Source organism: Hylobates moloch, unplaced genomic scaffold, assembly GCF_009828535.3.
Source record: "Hylobates moloch isolate HMO894 unplaced genomic scaffold, HMol_V3 SCAFFOLD_4, whole genome shotgun sequence".
Classification (NCBI taxonomy): Eukaryota; Metazoa; Chordata; class Mammalia; order Primates; family Hylobatidae; genus Hylobates; species Hylobates moloch.
In genome coordinates, this window is record NW_026652279.1 from 63,593,033 (window position 1) to 63,611,067 (window position 18,035).

Here is an 18,035-nt window from a genome sequence, read left to right on the forward strand (position 1 = left end):
TAGTCATTTTTATTTTACTAATCAAGCCATTCTGGAATGACAAAATGACTTTTACATGAAACATTTATTTAGGGTTTAAATAAAGTGAATCTGTCACCAGGCTTCAGTTCTAAAACAAAATACAAGATCGCTTATCAAAGAGGAACCAAGAAATTCGACTGAGCTGTTATTAGCCTCAGGGCCCTACATGTATATAAGGACATCTGTAAATACTTACAGGTGGGAAATGTTGGTCCCACTACTTTCTTGATTTCTAATCTAAAACTATCAGTACAAGACACTGGTAAATGCCATGAGTTATTAAGCTCCTCCATAAAACTTACCTTTTTATAAACTAATCCACAGTCTCTAATGCAATGTGGGCATAGATGGCTCATAAAACAAGTTGGCCTTCTCAAATCTGCCCTTAGCCACACTGCGTAGTTAGGCTGAGATGCCCTCCAATAGTGCAGATTCCAAGGATGACTATTTCTGAGCTCCAGGGTTGGGAACTTTGAAATTCAGGAGCTTGACAAAATAAAGCCTAGGAGGGCTGCCTACGACTGCTTTTTCTTTCTTCATTCCTACTGTGGTTGTGAAGATACAGAAAATATTCCAAGTAATTGTTTTCGTAGGGCACAAAATAGCAGCTATTAATTGTTACTCCCTCTCCTCTTTCTGTAAGTATAGGTATGATGGTGGGGCAGAGGGTCCACATGAATTGGAATAAACCTATAAACCTATTTATACATCTCAGTATATCTGTAATATGTAAATGAACCAACATTATTTTATTCTTAAACAATTACATGAAAATAAATTTCACAAAACAACTTTTAAATTCTAAGCTTTATTTTACATAAGTGTGGCTACTCAAAACATGCTTTTATTTATATCTGAATGGGAAAAGAAATAAAAGGTATAAAAGACCTTAAAGGATCGATTAAGATTCACAAATTTATGACAGTCCAATAATCATGTACTCAGTTTTTCTTAGTAGACTAAGTTTTGATTAAGATTCAATTTATATATCCATTTGGTATATTTAAAGATAGGTATTATCGGAGAAAAGTTAAGAAACATCAGTTTTACTTTCCACAGATTCCTCAAGATGGTACAGGGATGGAGTCCATGCTACCTACAGATACAATTAAACAACAAAACCAAAAAATGGTAGAAGTTGTGAAAAAATAATAAGCTATTCCTCTTTAAATGGGGACATCACATCTTTCTCTTGCAGTTGTGATAGACAAATGAAAGTTTGTATCCTGCATTACAAGTCATGTTTACTTAGGATTTTTACAAAATAGCTATTTAAAAAAAAACTTGGAGAATAACAATGCACATCACACAGAATTTTAGCAGATAATTTTCTATGCAGCAGAAAATTGGTTTTAACCTAAGTCAATCTAGTTAATAGGAAAAACATTTAGATCTCAAAGTGAGGAAAAGGCAAAAATATTTTATAGCAGGGTTAACAAGAAACATGTATGTTCACAAACCAGACAATATTACAAATAAACACACTAAAAATGTGTTTATCCAAACCATATTTGTTCTTCAAGACCCAAATAAATTTTTTAAATTGAAGGACAAGGAAGTGATTAATATGTCAGATTAATAATTGATATAGTCTACATATCCAGCATATATAATCTCTTACATTTTTATTTTGACTAGTATTGCTATTACTTAATTTACTGCCAGAAATTGCAAAGTCTAGTTCTCTAAATATAGACCCTTGAGTGATCTTAAACAATTCACTTAACTTCTGTGAATAAAATATTTTAGTAGCATCTTTTACTAGAGTAGCTATTAGCAAAATTATATGATGTTACTGCAAATACCAAGAGATACTGATACATAAACTAACGTTCCAAAATAAGCAGTGTATCAACAGAGAGACAATAGAATGTTTCTAGAGGGATTCCAGCATTGGGTTGACAATGACAAATTAACAATGAGGATAGCTTCTTCTTCACTGTTTCACCTACCAGGATACAAATATAAAGGTACATCCCAGGCCCATCATAGATTTGGGGAGGCTTCTGCCCCAGGAACTGCTAAGACTGCGATGGTAGCAATGATGGTTACAGTTGGGTTTATATCCAGGGGTTCCTAGAGAGCTTCCTCAAAAGCAGTTCAGAGCCCGGGGGGCAACCAATGTCAAAAATCCTTGACTTTGGAAACACACAACCCAGATCCTTTTTTAACAAGGGAAGACTCACTGGCAAGGAGCTTGGTACATAAGTCAAGTATGATCAACAGAATAGTGGATAAAAACTGGGGCTCTCATTCACGTTCATAAGTTGTGAAAACCTAATTTTATCTTGCAATTCTTATAGTCTATCCTGTGTTCAGAAATACAATGTGTTGCAGTTTTAGAAACTATTTTCTACATTTAATATATCTCAAAATCTTTAATACAAACAAGAGTCCACAGAAAACCATAAGTAACTAATATTTTTTACTCTCCATATTACAGAAGGAATGTATACTTTCAGATTAAAAACAAATCATTTTTGCTTTGCTTAGCACATTTTTGTGCTGACCTTCAAAAACAGACTACTAGTGTAAATATTAAAAATACGATACTCACACTCCACCAATGACACGAATTGATCCAATTCTGTGAAAATCTCCATCATTTTTCAAAAAATTAGGAACAGAATCTATATGTTCACTAAACTCTTTAGCCTGTCCATGGAAGTGAGGTTTTTCATAAACAATAACCTGAAAAATTATTTAACATGTTTATATTTTAGTATAGATACATATTTACTTAAGTGACACCAAAGACCACAAAATGTACAGGGACTACTATCTATTTTTTTAAATTAATATGAGGAGATTTCAAAAAGTTCATGGAAAAGGTGTATTACGAAAAACTATGCAGGGATTGCAAAATTTTTTGCGCCAAAATCAACTCCTACTAACTTGTTATAACACATCTGAACAGGATCTAGTTCGAGGTACTAAGAAGAACAAAACAGTAGTTTGAAAAAAGCCCCTATCTGAGCAACACAAATTTTGCTAAAAATGATGCAAGAATAAACAAATTTATGGTGAAGCTTGGGTAAAAGAATGGTGAAATCACTGATGATTTACAAAACGTTTATGGAGACAATACCCCAAGGAAATCAGCAGTTTACACATAGGTAACTCATTTAAGAAGGGACGATATGATGTTGAAGATGAAGCAAGAATCGGCAGACCATCCGCGTCAATTTGAAAGGAAAAAATTCTTCTTGTTTGCACCCTAATTGAAAAGCACTGATGATTAACCACAGAAACAATAGCCAACACCACAGATACCTCAGTTGGTTCAGCCTGCACAATTTCGACTCAAAAATTAAAGCTGAGCAAACATTTCATTCTGTAGGTACCAAGACCATTATGCTCCAATCAGCTGCAGATAAGAGCAGAGCCTTCAACTGAAAATTTAAACAAATGGGATAAAGATCCTGAAGCATTTCTTCAAAGAATTATAACAGGAGATGAAACATGGCTTTACCTGTATGATCCTGAAAACATAGCACAATCAAAGCAATGGCTACCAAAAGGTGGAAGTGATCCAGTCAAAGCAAAAGCAGGCCAGTTAATGGCAAGTGTCGTGGCAACAGTATTTTGGGATGTTCAAGGCATTTTGCTTGTTGGTTTTCTGCATGGCCAAAGAACAACATCTGTTTATTATGAAAGTGTTTTGAAAAAGTTAGCCAAAGCTTTAGCAGAAAAACACCCAGGGAAGCTTCACCAGAAAGTCATTCTCTACCACGGCAATGCTCCCATTCATTTTTCTCCTCAAACAAGGGCAATTTCCCAAGAGTTTCCATGAGAAATCATTAGGCATCCACCTTATGCTCCTGAATTGCCTCCTTCTGGCTTCTTTTTTTCCCCAATCTTAACGAAAACTCTAAAGGGAACCCATTTTCCTTCAGCTAATAACATAAAAAAGACTGCATTGACATAGTTAATTTGCAAGACCATCAGTTCTTTAGGGATGGACTAAATAGCTGGTATGACTGCTTACGAAAGTGTCTTGACAGTGATGAAGCTTATGATGAAAAATAAGGTCTATAGTTATTTTTATATTTTAATTCCACTTTTTCCATGAACTTTTTGAAGTCCCCTCATGTATACTTACAGTATAGCACAATGTTGGATATTCACAAAGAATATGTGAGTCTTTATCATCATAAGGGTAAAATATCTTATTTAATAATAAGTTTCTCTCATATTATAATAATATACTTGAGTGTGATTACATTGTTTTGGTCACCCAAATACTAGGATCATCTCATAGGGTAAACTGCCTTATAACTAACTGATTCTTGAATTATCTTTATAAGTATATCCCTGTGTTCAGAATTTAATATAGACCTTCCTTCTACTTACTGAATTTCCCCCAAAGAACTCTCTTGAGATTCCAGGGTATAACAATAAATTATCCATTGACTTTTAAAAATACATACCGTTTCTTACAATGCTAACTGCTTCTATGGCCTACTATTCATTGAGAAGAAACAGACATGCAAATTCTAGAATTTAAATACAAAACTTCCTAAAAAATAAATTATTGAAAAATATTATTTCTAAAGATTGGATATTTGATTTAAATTGAGGGGATGCAATACATATTGTCAGAAACAAATTTCTGGCATTTACTTCAAATTTGGATTGGAATAGTATTTCACCTTTACTATTTTGCTGTCTTTTTACTTCTCAAATACCAGCTGCATTAAGTATGAGGAAGTGATAACAGCATTTACCCACATTCTCTCACTTGGTCCTACTTGTGGGTAATGGAATAATTTGTGCACAAGTGTCAACTCAATATCTTGCCAAATAAACCCCATGCTTAAAAATACTAAATCAAAAAGGTTATAGCTTCCTTATGACTAAAAACTGATAACATTAGGGAAACAATACATAGTACTGATCCTGCACTTTTCCATGTTAGGTTTGCACAGGGTACTATATTTGAAATGACAAAGCTTCATTTGGGTTTAATACATTATTACATATGCTGACCACATTCAAACTCAGTAAGAAGTACAAATTCTTTGATGGGAAAGCCACAAATTAATATCAAACAACTTATAAATTGCGATTACCAATCCATTCATATACACCTACAACCTGTCAAACTGCAAATGTCCAAAGAAGATCCAGCCTGTCACAACTGAAGTCCTGATTGACCAGACTAGGAGACTGAGAGAGAAGGCATTCAGACAGCATCACAGCTAATTGTACATCTTTTACATCTTGACTGCAAATAGAATCACCTAGGACTCTTTGGAAATTGTTGACCATGGCCCAAACTAATATAGTATCTCTGGGAGTGCAGCCCAGGCTCAGGCATTTAAAAAAATTCCAATATGTATAATTCCAACGGTCAAAGTATATTGGATACACTCAGATACAGAAGTTTTAAAAGACTCCATCTATGTGGCTGAGAGAATGGAAGTCAGTTCCATAAATTACAAAGTCCAGAAATGGGAGAGTTGAAGGAGTTGTGTCTTGTTTTAGAGAAGAGGAAGACAAATGAATCTCTGCTTTCCATACCTGCCCCTAGAGGTGCTGTAACCTAATTACAAGCAGGCCTGTTTGCATCTTTTATCGCTGTACTGGTTTGCCTTCTCTCTCCCTCTAAACATACTTTGTAATTCTGTTTCCTCCTTTCTTTCCCTGAATTTGCTTGATCCTGGCACCACTGCCACCCGTTTTCATTGCCTCGCCTCTACTCTTCCCTTTGGATACTCGTACTTACAAACTGCCATCTATCTGGTAAGAGCTACCTACACTGCCTTTTGATCAGCCTTGATCACCTTCCTGAGCATCACTCCCAAATGCCTGCTAGATATCTCCACTTTAATAACTAGCTGCTAGCTCAAGTCCCCTCCCTCAAAACAAAAATCAAACCTATCACCTTTCCACCCTGTAGCAGAAATGTAGTGAGTCTGACTGATTTATTGGTACAGAACCTCCATCTTTGCAGACTGATTCCATTCTCCATTCACAGCCATAGGGTGGGCCTTCATCAAACATTTTGTGCATTCACTTCCCACCTCCCCAAAATCCATTAGCTAAGTATAATCATATGTGGAGGTACTTTTTATTCCAATGATTCAAAATTATTGGAATAAATACTAATCCTGAGACTCTTTAGCCTGCTACAAAAATCAGTTCAAAACTTACCTTTAAGTTCATGGGCATTTCCACTTTCAGTCCACCCTTAAGATGACAAGACAGTTTAATATTAGGTAAATATTTAAAATATTTGAATGTAATATCTGAAAGTGATATATGTAGGTTACATAAAAATCGAATCAGTGAAGATTACACACCAGTCAAATTTAAATTGTGCTAAATTTTAAACTTTAAGTACAGAACTCTATAGTAGCCAAAACCAAGTTATAGTGTTCCTCGTCAATGTAGATGGGGCAAGAAATCTTCCGGGGACTGTTGTGGGGTGGGGGGAGGGGGAGGGACAGCATTAGGAGATATACCTAATGCTAAATGACGAGTTAATGGGTGCAACAAAACAACATGGCACATGGATACATATGTAACAAACCTGCACATTGTGCGCATGTACCCTAAAACCTAAAGTATAATAATAATTAAAAAAAAAAAAAAAAAAAAAAAAAGGATACACTTTCCAGATTACAACTACTATGAGGAAGGAAACTGAGCTTTTGTCCTTGAGTACATATGACCAATTAAGATTTAATCCCGGCCGGGCGCGGTGGCTCACGCTTGTAATCCCAGCACTTTGGGAGGCCGAGGCGGGCGGATCACGAGGTCAGGAGATCGAGACCACGGTGAAACCCCGTCTCTACTAAAAATACAAAAAAAAAAAATTAGCCGGGCGTAGTGGCGGGCGCCTGTAGTCCCAGCTACTCGGAGAGGCTGAGGCAGGAGAACGGCGTGAACCCGGGAGGCGGAGCTTGCAGTGAGCCGAGACTGCGCCACTGCACTCCAGCCTGGGCGACAGAGCAAGACTCCGTCTCAAAAAAAAAAAAAAAAAGATTTAATCCCACTTCAGAGTGTCCCAAAAAGAAAAGTGGTATTGCTAGTAAACTTAGAAATCTCATTCAGCAGAGTAGACTTCTTAGCCAGCGAATCCAAAAGTCTTCCCTACAATTATTTGGGCTTTCTAAATTAGAGCACTGAGCTAACCACACTAACCTTTCCAAGTTCTACCTACACTTTTTATCACATGCACTGTCTTTGTGACCTCAAAGTTGTACAGCATAAAAAGCAACTGTTTCCTTACAAAAACCCCAATTCTGTAGTTTTTTTGTTTCAAGTGCTACTCCACATTGTGATATTTCTTAAAATGTTTTAGTTTGTCCTAGTGGCTATGTTTTTAAAGGGCACGGACTAACCAAAAATGGTTTATCACATAGCCAATGTTTAATTGAACAGTTTGCCACTCAAGTAAATGTTTTAACAAAAAAGAAATACTGTAAATACTGAAGGCACTACAGTACAATAGTTTGCCAATTCAGTAGTACACATATTCACTTGAGATTGAGATGCATGAGCAACCATCACGGTTATTTAATTTTGGATTCATGGGTACTTGGGAAAAAGAATGCTTCCTTTCAAATTTGCTTACCATTTGAAGCGGATGTAATGATTTCATTTCTGCTGTAGAAATCTCAAAGAGCCCATGGTCTTCTTCCAGAACTGTAGCTTGTCCCTTAAAATTAATATCTGGGTAGGCAAGCCAACTATATAAAAATAGATAGTTTAAGTTAAAGTATAATAGTACTGCTTTAGTCTGGTTCTGTAAGTAAAAAGAGCTACCAAAATAAAAATACAAAATCCTCCATCACAGAATTACCCTAGTAAAACACACTCAAAGTGAGAGCCAGACATTATATAACGATAATAGTTACCATGTTATTTACATTCACACATTATCCATCCTATAATAAGCTATCTGTCCTATAATAAGTCTAATATGTTTTCCAATCATTAGGCATTACTTTTATTTTTCCGATACCTAAGACATGTGGCACCTTTAATTCAAGTGGGAAATAATTAGAAAATCAAAACCAATTTCACTATATTCCATTCTTTTTTAAACTGGAACAATCAGAGGTAGGGATTCCACAAGGTGTTTTACATTTTGAGCCACATTTTTAGAATCAATATCAGTTCTATTGGCTGCCTAAGGAACAGTATTTGCAATCGGATTCCCAAAAGACCCATCTTCCAGCTAAGCGTGATAATTACAGACATTCCTCATGGATATGGCCAATTACTGGCCTACCCAAGAGTTGTTTTTTGTTTTTGTTGTTTTTTCTTGAGACAGAATTTTGCTCTTGTTGCCCAGGCTGGAGTGTAATGGTGCGATCTCAGCTCACCACAACCCCTGCCTTCTGGGTTCAAGCAATTCTCCTGCCTCAGCCTCTTGAGTAGCTGAGATTACAGGCATGTGCCACCATGCCCAGCTAATTTTTTTGTATTTTTTTAGTAGAGATGGGGTTTCTCCATGTTGGTCAGGCTGGTCTCGAACTCCTGACCTCAGGTGATCCACCCGCCTTGGCCTCCCAAAGTGTTAGGATTACAGGCATGAGCCACCACACATGGCAGGCCTGTCCATGAGTTCTAATTCACATGTCGGGGAGACAAAAGAGTTGTCCTACAGTGACTCCAAAACTGTATACCAACCATCATCAGAGTAAACAAAAACAGTGAGGGAGCAGAGGGTTTCATGTTGAGCCAGATATCCACAGGGTTTGGAGTCAAGTCAATCTGGGAATGAACTAAGACTAAACTTAGACCCATACTCCTAACAGATACCTCTAGAACCAGAGAGGCCTAGTATCAAATCCATGCTTACCAGCTAGTAGCCTGGGACAAATCACTCATATATAATATGAGAGTAACACCATCTGCCTTTCAGGAACAGAGGAGTCATAAACAAAAAAGCCATATGTGCCTGATACCACAGAGGCAGTCAGTGACTGATTAGAACTTAGACACTCTAGAAATAGTTCAGGTTCCAAAATTTTAGGCCAGGGACATGCTTTTATTTCTCAATCACAGAATTTGTTGGATGAAAAGACAGTAGATCCATATATCAAGAACTACATCTCAGAATTCTATACCTGCTCCTGTGTGTCATATATCAAAGCTCTAATTAGATCCAAAGAATCTTTTAACCCCTGCAGTCTTTCTTGGGTGACTGAGAGTATAAACATTAGCTAGAAACTTTAGAAATATGTATGTCCTCTACTGAAATATGAAAGTGGTGGCCATCAATCACTATAATAAAAAGGAACTGATACGTACACTCCTGACTTCACAGTGAAGGACATAGATTTGGAGATATTCAGTTCTTCCAAATTGGGGACTGCTCTCTGGATGTAGACAGGACAACAGGCTGGGTCAGATTGTGGTAAAAGCTCTATCTCTGGAATGCTGCAGTCCTGAAAAAAAAATAATTTGGATTTGAAATCAACTAGAGTCACACAGTCTAGTCTTCTCAATGTCCTGGACATACAGTTACACTGTTCTCATTATCAAGTTGAATTTCTTCACAAAGAAAACATAAAGGAAATATTGTTTCTCCTCACCCTTTTTTTTTAAAAAAAATAAGTTTTTCTAAAAAGTTGTTAATGACATGAAAATTATAAATTTTATGGAAAAATTATTGTCCCAGTGTTTCTGCTTTGTTTTTTAAAGATTCATTTCATTAAGCAATGCTTAGAGTTACCAAATTGAGTTCAGATTTCAGAGTTACCAAACTATTTGAGTGCCAAATATCTGTAAGCCTTCCTTCTTAGCAGTATAATAAAACCACAAGGGAGGAAGAGAGTTAAATAAAAGCTGATCTCATCGGGGATATAAAAAACAAGTAGAGAAGCAGTACCCTCTTCAGTGTTTATCTAATTTACATTGACAAAAGAAATAGTCATTAGAGGTGAGGGTAAAGGAAATCTGTTTTCCTCCCTGTAGGACTCCATTTCCTAGTGCAGTAGGTTTGAAGAAGAAAAGCATTATGAAATTGACCCTTTACTCCATCACAGTCTTAAAAAATTATGCACCCATTGTCCTGTGAGACTTTCCTTAAAAATTTCCCTCATACATATCTCTTCTTACATATTTCCACTATCACAGCCCTTGGTTAGGCCCAAACTTTGATTACAGGCCTACTTACAATCACTAGTCAAGCACTAGCTACTACTCTTTAGACAGCTGAACTTGTTAGAACATCACTTTCCTCAAGAAACTCATTGGCTTCAGACCCAAGCACATCAAATTCATGTTTCTGTTTGTCTTTCTATAATAGGGTACCAAACTAGTGATCCACACTAACCCTACAACTCTGCAATCATATTGGTCTTCATGCTATCTGCACTTCCACTGCAGCCTCTGTAGGCTTTGCAGATGTTTCCCCTATCTCAACTAAAGAAATAATTCTTTATATTCTTACTTTCAAAAATCTCTTCTAATAGTCAAGTTCTAACTCAACAAAAGACCTCATCCCTTCTTAGGGAATCAAAATTACAATTATTTTTTCCCTTCTCTGAAATTACAGATACACTTGTCTTAACACACTATCTCAATACTCATGAGTATTTAATGATAGAACTCAATACAACTCAAGTTTTAGTAATTATCCCCTATGACACTGTGAGATTCAAATGCATATGCTTTAATAAAATAGGTAAATGTAATAACAGAGGTGGCATTTATAAGAGACTGAACAATTCTATTTAAGTTTTGCAATTCTAAAAGTATAATATTCTGATTTTTCAACTTTTCCCCAAACTGAATTCTCATTCTTATTAATATACAGAAGCAAGCAAGTTTCTACATCTCATTTTCAGAAAATTGGTTCTAAAATGCAAAATACTAAAGAAGCATAATCTAAAATATCCTTTAAAGTATAAAAGTATACTTCGTTCTAAAGTTTCATTTCAAAAATACGCAGAAATGTTTAGAACAGTCACCTGTCAATCCTCAAGGCTCTTTTGTATGCTATTAATAATAGAATTCTAGTAACATTATTTCAAATACTTCCATATTAATGTCCCCCCAGGGATCTGAGTTACAGTAACAAAATACATAACTAACTGTCTCACACAAACAAATTTCCTCTGCATTGTGTTGTACAAACAATGTTTGGGTGGTGTACTCTAAAAGGGAAAAGCTAAGAAGCATTCAAGTCTACACAACACAGATGGAAACAGTATAATAGCAAAAGTGTAATCACTAAAAAATGAAAATAAAAATGAGAAGGCATATGTTTAAACCTAATTTTTGCTCTAGTTGATTGAAAAATATTTCACTGTTAAGTTCTATCTTCATGGTGGCTATTCACAGAAATAGCATGCTTTGCAAAACATATGTATAATCCTTGATGGACAAAGAAAGGCAAACACCAGCAACTGAAGGGCACTTTAAAGTAACCTAGAAACAATAAACAATTTAAGTTTATATGACTTCCTTGTATACTTTCATAGTCCTGCTATACTTTGCAAATATATTAGTGAAATTTGCAAACTTATACTATTATGGCAATTAGTAAGAATGAAGACAGTTTTATAGTTATAGTTAACAAAATCACAGTTAACAAACTCAGTAAGAAAATATATTTGTCTCTACCTTACATAAGATACCTCAGTCCTGGATCTAACAACAGATCTTACCACAAGAAAGATGTCATATCTTTAAAAAAAAAAACTTAAATACACAGTAAACATAGTAATTGGTAATATTCATTTATTCTAATTTTATAAACGAAAGCACTTGAATCAAGATTCACCACACTACTACCTTCACCCCCAATTATTTTCCCTGGGGACAAAGACAACCCTTAACTGGAATCTACAATTACTGATTACTGAGGGTATCCGCTATACCTGTCAATCCTCAAGGCTCTTTTCTATGCTATTAATAATAGAGTTTTAGTAACATTATTTCAAATATTTCCATATTAATGTCCCCCCAAGGATCTGAGTTACAGTAACAAAATACCTAACTAACTGTCTCACACAAACAAATTTCCTCTGCATTGTGTTGTACAAACAATGTTCGGGTGGTGTCCTCTAAAATGAAGACATCATGAAATAACTATCTTTAAAGGACATTAAAGTCTTGACTACACCAATGTAACAACTAATATAAAGATGATTCAACAAGATAAAGTTGGCATAGAATAGGGAGAAGTGAATCCGTCTTGGAAACCACCACCATGAAAGTGAAGCATCGATAGGCAGAATTTTGACAACATTGGAAAAAGGAAGCAGATTGATGCCTAATTATTACTTTGTAAAATATTTAAACAAGGCTTATGCCTCTTCCATTCAATCCTCAATAATTTTATTTTCCTTCCTCACTAAAAGTTGTTAACCTGTTCAAGATACACAAACTAACACTGCAACTAAAAAAAAAAATGATTCCGAGAACAAACACTGGAAGAAAAAGTACAAGCCTGATTTACTCTTTCTTATAATATATTCTAAGCAAATGGTGGACGTGCAAATATCCATTCAAATATCTATGCTCACCAGATTAAATCTGTTTGATTTTATTGTTTGATTTTAGGGGGAGGTGAGAGAGGTGGCTGTTTGCCATATATTACTCGTTTTTTCCCACTAGGCCTTGGCATAGTGCCTGATTTCACAAAGAAAGCACAAAACCACAAGCGATATAAATCTTAGAAGAGTCCAGTTACGAACTAACTAGTCATTTTTTCAAGGAATTTCTAGTTGAGTTAATCGAGTGAGCACTCAAATGGTTATCTGCAGAACTGAACTGACTGCAGTTAAATCTTTCAATGAAAATGGACATTGCTCTCTCCACTTCAGCCATCTTAATCTCCTTGCAGTACACTAGGCCACCAAAGCTCACCTCTGTATCTGACAAATGTGGCTCTGCCAGGAACTCCCTCATATCTCCCAGACTGCTTAACTCCTGTTAGTCCTTGCAACATTCCAAAGAGGTGCCACCTCCTCCAGGTGACACACGTCTTCCCAAAGGTGAATTGTTTCTTCTGTGTGCCCAGAGGGCCCTGGAGAATGCTTCTCACATCATATAATCATGTGACTCAGCTGCTCTCCCCGAGTCTTTAAGCAACCTGAAGTAAGGAACCATATCTCACTTGTATTTCTATTCCCTGTGCACACCACAGTATTGGCTCAAAAGCAGACACAAATATTGTTAAATATAGGTTTGCCTACAGTTTTGCAGACAGTATTGATTCACATAAAATACATGCAGACACCTTTATAACTTGAGTTTTTCTGTAGGCTATATTTAATTTCTCTGAATGCTATAGACCACTGTCAAGAGTTTAATAACAATCCAAGTCATCATGATAGTGTTCATCTCAATTTATACTTTTTATGTATATAAATGAAATCTCCATAACTTGAAAACTACATATATCCATTACTGTCACATGAGTAACTGTATTGTATCACATATTATGAAGGAAATCTTAAGAATACATGTGAGGAGAATTCCGTCCTTATCTGAGATGTCCTTATCACTAATTAACCCCTCCTCTATACTACCACAGAACTTCTTACAAAATATTTTATTATACTGGAAGACCCTTCTCATCTTAGTATTAATATTTTCTAAGCAGAAAAATACCTTCCCTTCCTATTCCAATCCTCCCTTATTTCCCCTAACACACACACATGCATGCACACACATGTCTATACTAAGTAGTACCAATCTACACTAGAAAAAGATATATCTGGAAATCAATAAGGAATCTCTAAGATTCCTGAATAGTATTCTTCTAATTAGGAACAGTGTGTACTAATTAGGAGTATTCTGTAATATTATGCTGCTATTATTATTATGAGACAGAGTCTTGCTCTGTCACCCAGGCTGGAGTGCAGTGCCATGATCTCAGCTCACTGCAACCTCTGCCCTCCAGGTTCAAGTGATTCTCCTGCCTCAGCCTCCTGGGAAGCTGGGATTACAGCTGCCCACCATCATATCTGGTTAATTTTTGTATTTTTAGTAGGGACAGGGTTTCACCATGTTGGCCAGTCTGGTCTCGAACTCCTGACCTCAAGTGATCCACCCACCTCAGCCTCCCAAAGTGCTGGGATTACAGGTGTGAACCACAGTGCCCAGCCAATACTATACTATTATATACTACTAGGAGTATTACAGTAGGAGTAGTAGTATACTATTATAGTAGTATACTACTATAGTAGTATACTATTATAGTATAGCATATAGTATAGTATTATAGTATAGTGTAGAGTATACTAAGAGGAGAATACTATTCCTATTAGCATATTTTAATAGCAATAGTATAATCCTATAAAAATATATATAGCACATCATGTAACATTTTATATGTTCATTTATTATTATTTTTTGAGACTGAATCTCACTCTGTCGCCCAGGCTGGAGTGCAGTGGGGCAATCTTGATTAACTGCAACCTCTGTGTCCTGGGTTCAAGTGATTCTTGTGCCTCAGTCTCCAGAGAAGCTGGGATTACAGACTTGCACCACCACGCCCGGCTAATTTTTGTATTTTTAGTAGAGATAGGGTTTCACCATGTTGGCCAGGATGGTCTCAAACTCCCAATCTTAGGTCATCTGCCCACCTCAGCCTCCCAAAGTGCTGGGATTACAGGCTTGAGCCACCACGCCCGGCCCATGTAACATTTTATAAACTAGATTACCTCTGGTTAATATTTTTAATTGCCATTCACTCTATATGCATAAATTCAAAAGATTATCAATATGATAATGAAGATTAATAACAGCACAAAAATTAGCAATGATTTGTAAACATTGCCAGGCCATAGCACAGGTTTACTATATGACAAACAAAATCAAATAAAAGGGGGGTGGAGCCAAGATGGCCGAATAGGAACAGCTCCAGTCTATAGCTCCCAGCGTGAGCCACACAGAAGATGGGTGATTTCTGCATTTCTGTTTGAGGTACCGGGTTCATCTCATTAGGGAGTGCCAAACAGTGGGTGCAGGACAGTCGGTGCAGCGCACTGTGCGCGAGCCGAAGCAGAGCGAGGCATTGCCTCACTCGGGAAGTGCAAGGGGTCAGGGAGTTCCCTTTCCTAGTCAAAGAAAGGGGTAACAGACTGCACCTGGAAAATCGGGTCAGTCCCATCCTAATACTGCACTTTTCCAATGGGCTTGGAAAACGGCACACCAGGAGATTGCGTCCCGCACCTGGCTCGGAGGGTCCTATGCCCACGGAGTCTCACTGATTGCTAGCACGGCAGTCTGAGATCAAACTGCAAGGCGGCAGTGAGGCTGGGGGAGGGGCGCCTGCCATTGCCCAGGATTGCTTAGGTAAACAAAGCAGCCAGGAAGCTTGAACTGGGTGGAGCCCACCACAGCTCAAGGAGGCCTGCCTGCCTCTGTAGGTTCCACCTCTGGGGGCAGGGCACAGACAAACAAAAAGTCAGCAGGAACTTCTGCAGACTTAAAGGTCCCTGTCTGACAGCTTTGAAGAGAGTAGTGGTTCTCCCAGCACGCAGCTGGAGATCTGAGAATGGACAGACTGCCTCCTAAAGTGGGTCCCTGACCCCCAAGCAGCCTAACTGGGAGGCACCCCCCAGTAGGGACAGACTGACACCTCACTCGGCCAGGTACTCCTCTGAGACAAAACTTCCAGAGGAACTATCAGACAGCGGAATTTGTGGTCTCACGAAAATCCGCTGTTCTGCAGCCACTGCTGCTGACACCCAGCCAAACAGCGTCTGGAGTGGACCTCTAGCAAACTCCAACAGACCTGCAGCTGAGGGTCCTGTCTGGTAGAAGGAAAACTAACAAACAGAAAGGACATCCACACCAAAAACCCATCTGTATATCACCATCATCAAAGACCAAAAGTAGATAAAACCACAAAGATGGGGAAAAAACAGAGCAGAAAAACTGGAAACTCTAAAAGGCAGATCACCTCTCCTCCTCCAAAGGAACGCAGTTCCTCACCAGCAACGGAACAAAGCTGGACGGAGAATGACTTTGACGAGCTGAGAGAAGAAGGCTTCAGACGATCAAACTCCTCCGAGCTATGAGAGGAAATTCAAAACAATAATAGCAAAGAAGTTAAAAACTTTGAAAAAAAAATTAGACGAATGGATAACTAGAATAACCAATGGAGAGAAGGGCTTAAAGGAGCTGATGGGGCTGAAAGCCAAGTTTCAAGAACTATGCAAAGATTGCAGAAGCCTTGGTAGCCAATGCGATCAACTGGACGAAAGGGTATCAGTGATGGAAGATGAAATGAATGAAATGAAGCGAGAAGGGAAGTTTAGAGAAAAAAGAATAAAAAGAAACGAACAAAGCCTCCAAGAAATTTGGGACTATGTGAAAAGACCAAACCTACGTCTGATTGGTGTACCTGAAAATGACAGGGAGAATGGAACCAAGTTGGAAAACACCCTGCAAGATACTATCCAGGAGAATTTCCCTAATCTAGCAAGGCAGGCCAACATTCAGATTCACGAAATACAGAGAACGCCACAAAGATACTCCTCGAGAAGAGCAACTCCAAGACACATAATTGTCAGATTCATCAAAGTTGAAATGAAGGAAAAAATATTCAGAGCAGCCAGAGAGAAAGGTCGGGTTACCCACAAAGGGAAGCCCATCAGACTAACAGGTGATCTCTCAGCAGAAACTCTACAAGCCAGAAGAGTGTGGGGGCTGATATTCAACATTCTTAAAAAAAGAATTTTCAAACCAGAATTTCATATCCAGCCAAACTAAGCTTCATAGGTGAAGGAGAAATAAAATACTTTACAGACAAGCAAACGCTGAGTGATTTTGTCACCACCAGGCCTGCCCTAAAAGAGCTCCTGAAGGAAGCACTAAACATGGAAAGGAACAACTGGTACCAGCCACTGCAAAAACATGCCAAATTGTAGAGACCATCGAGGCTAGGAAGAAACTGGATCAACTAACAAGCAAAATAACCAATTAACATCATAATGACAGGATCAAATTCACACATAACAATATTAACTTTAAATGTAAATGGGCTAAATGCTCCAATTAAAAGACATAGACTGGCAAACTGGATAAGGAGTCAAGACCCATCAGTGTGCTGTATTCAGGAAACCCATCTCATGTGCAGAGACACATATAGACTCAAAATAAAGGGATGGAGGAAGATCTATCAAGCAAATGGAAAACAAAAAAAGGCAGGGGTTGCAATCCTAGTCTCTGATAAAATAGACTTTAAACCAACAAAGATCAAAAGAGACAAAGAAGGCCATTACATAATGGTAAAGGGATCAATTCAACAAGAAGAGCTAACTATCCTAAATATATATGCACCCGACACAGGAGCACCCAGATTCATAAACCAAGTCCTGAGTGACCTACAAAGGGACTTAAACTCCCACACAATAATAATGGGAGATTTTAACACCCCACTGTCGACACTAGACAGATCAACGAGACAGAAAGTTAACAAGGATATCCAGGAATTGAACTCAGCTCTGCACAAAGTGGACCTAATAGACATCTACAGAACTCTCCACCACCAAGTCAACAGAATATACATTTTTTTCAGCACCACACCACACCTATTCCAAAATTGACCACATAGTTGGAAGTAAAGCTCTCCTCAGCAAATGTAAAAGAACAGAAATTATAACAAACTGTCTCTCAGACCACAGTGCAATCAAACTAGAACTCAGGATTAAGAAACTCACTCAAAACCGCTCAACTATATGGAAACTGAACAACCTGCTCCTCAATGACTACTGGATACCTAATGAAATGAAGGCAGAAATGAAGATGTTCTTTGAAACCAATGAGAACAAAGACACAACATAGCAGAATCTCTGGGACACAAAGCAGTGTGTAGAGGGAAATTTATAGCACTAAATGCCCACAAGAGAAAGCAGGAAAGATCCAAAATTGACACTCTAACATCACCATTAAAAGAACTAGAAAAGCAAGAGCAAATACATTCAAAAGCTAGCAGAAGGCTAGAAATAACTAAAATCAGAGAGAACTCAAGGAAATAGAGACACAAAAAACCCTTCAAAAAATTAATGAATCCAGGAGCTGGTTTTTTGAAA

The 18,035-nt window shown here is 37.5% G+C and overlaps 1 protein-coding gene across 1 annotated transcript in view; it reads right to left on the reverse strand.

The window, feature by feature from the left end:
• The window catches only part of CRYBG3 (crystallin beta-gamma domain containing 3), a 138,739-nt gene that overhangs the window by 49,462 nt on the left and 71,242 nt on the right, over nt 1-18,035 (reverse strand). Inside the window, exons 8-11 of the mRNA XM_032150341.3 lie at nt 9,289-9,425; nt 7,604-7,718; nt 6,178-6,213; nt 2,579-2,712 (exon numbers count right to left, since the gene is read on the reverse strand). Coding sequence (XP_032006232.1) covers nt 2,579-2,712; nt 6,178-6,213; nt 7,604-7,718; nt 9,289-9,425 — 422 coding nt within the window. The remainder of the gene's footprint in view (nt 1-2,578; nt 2,713-6,177; nt 6,214-7,603; nt 7,719-9,288; nt 9,426-18,035) is intronic.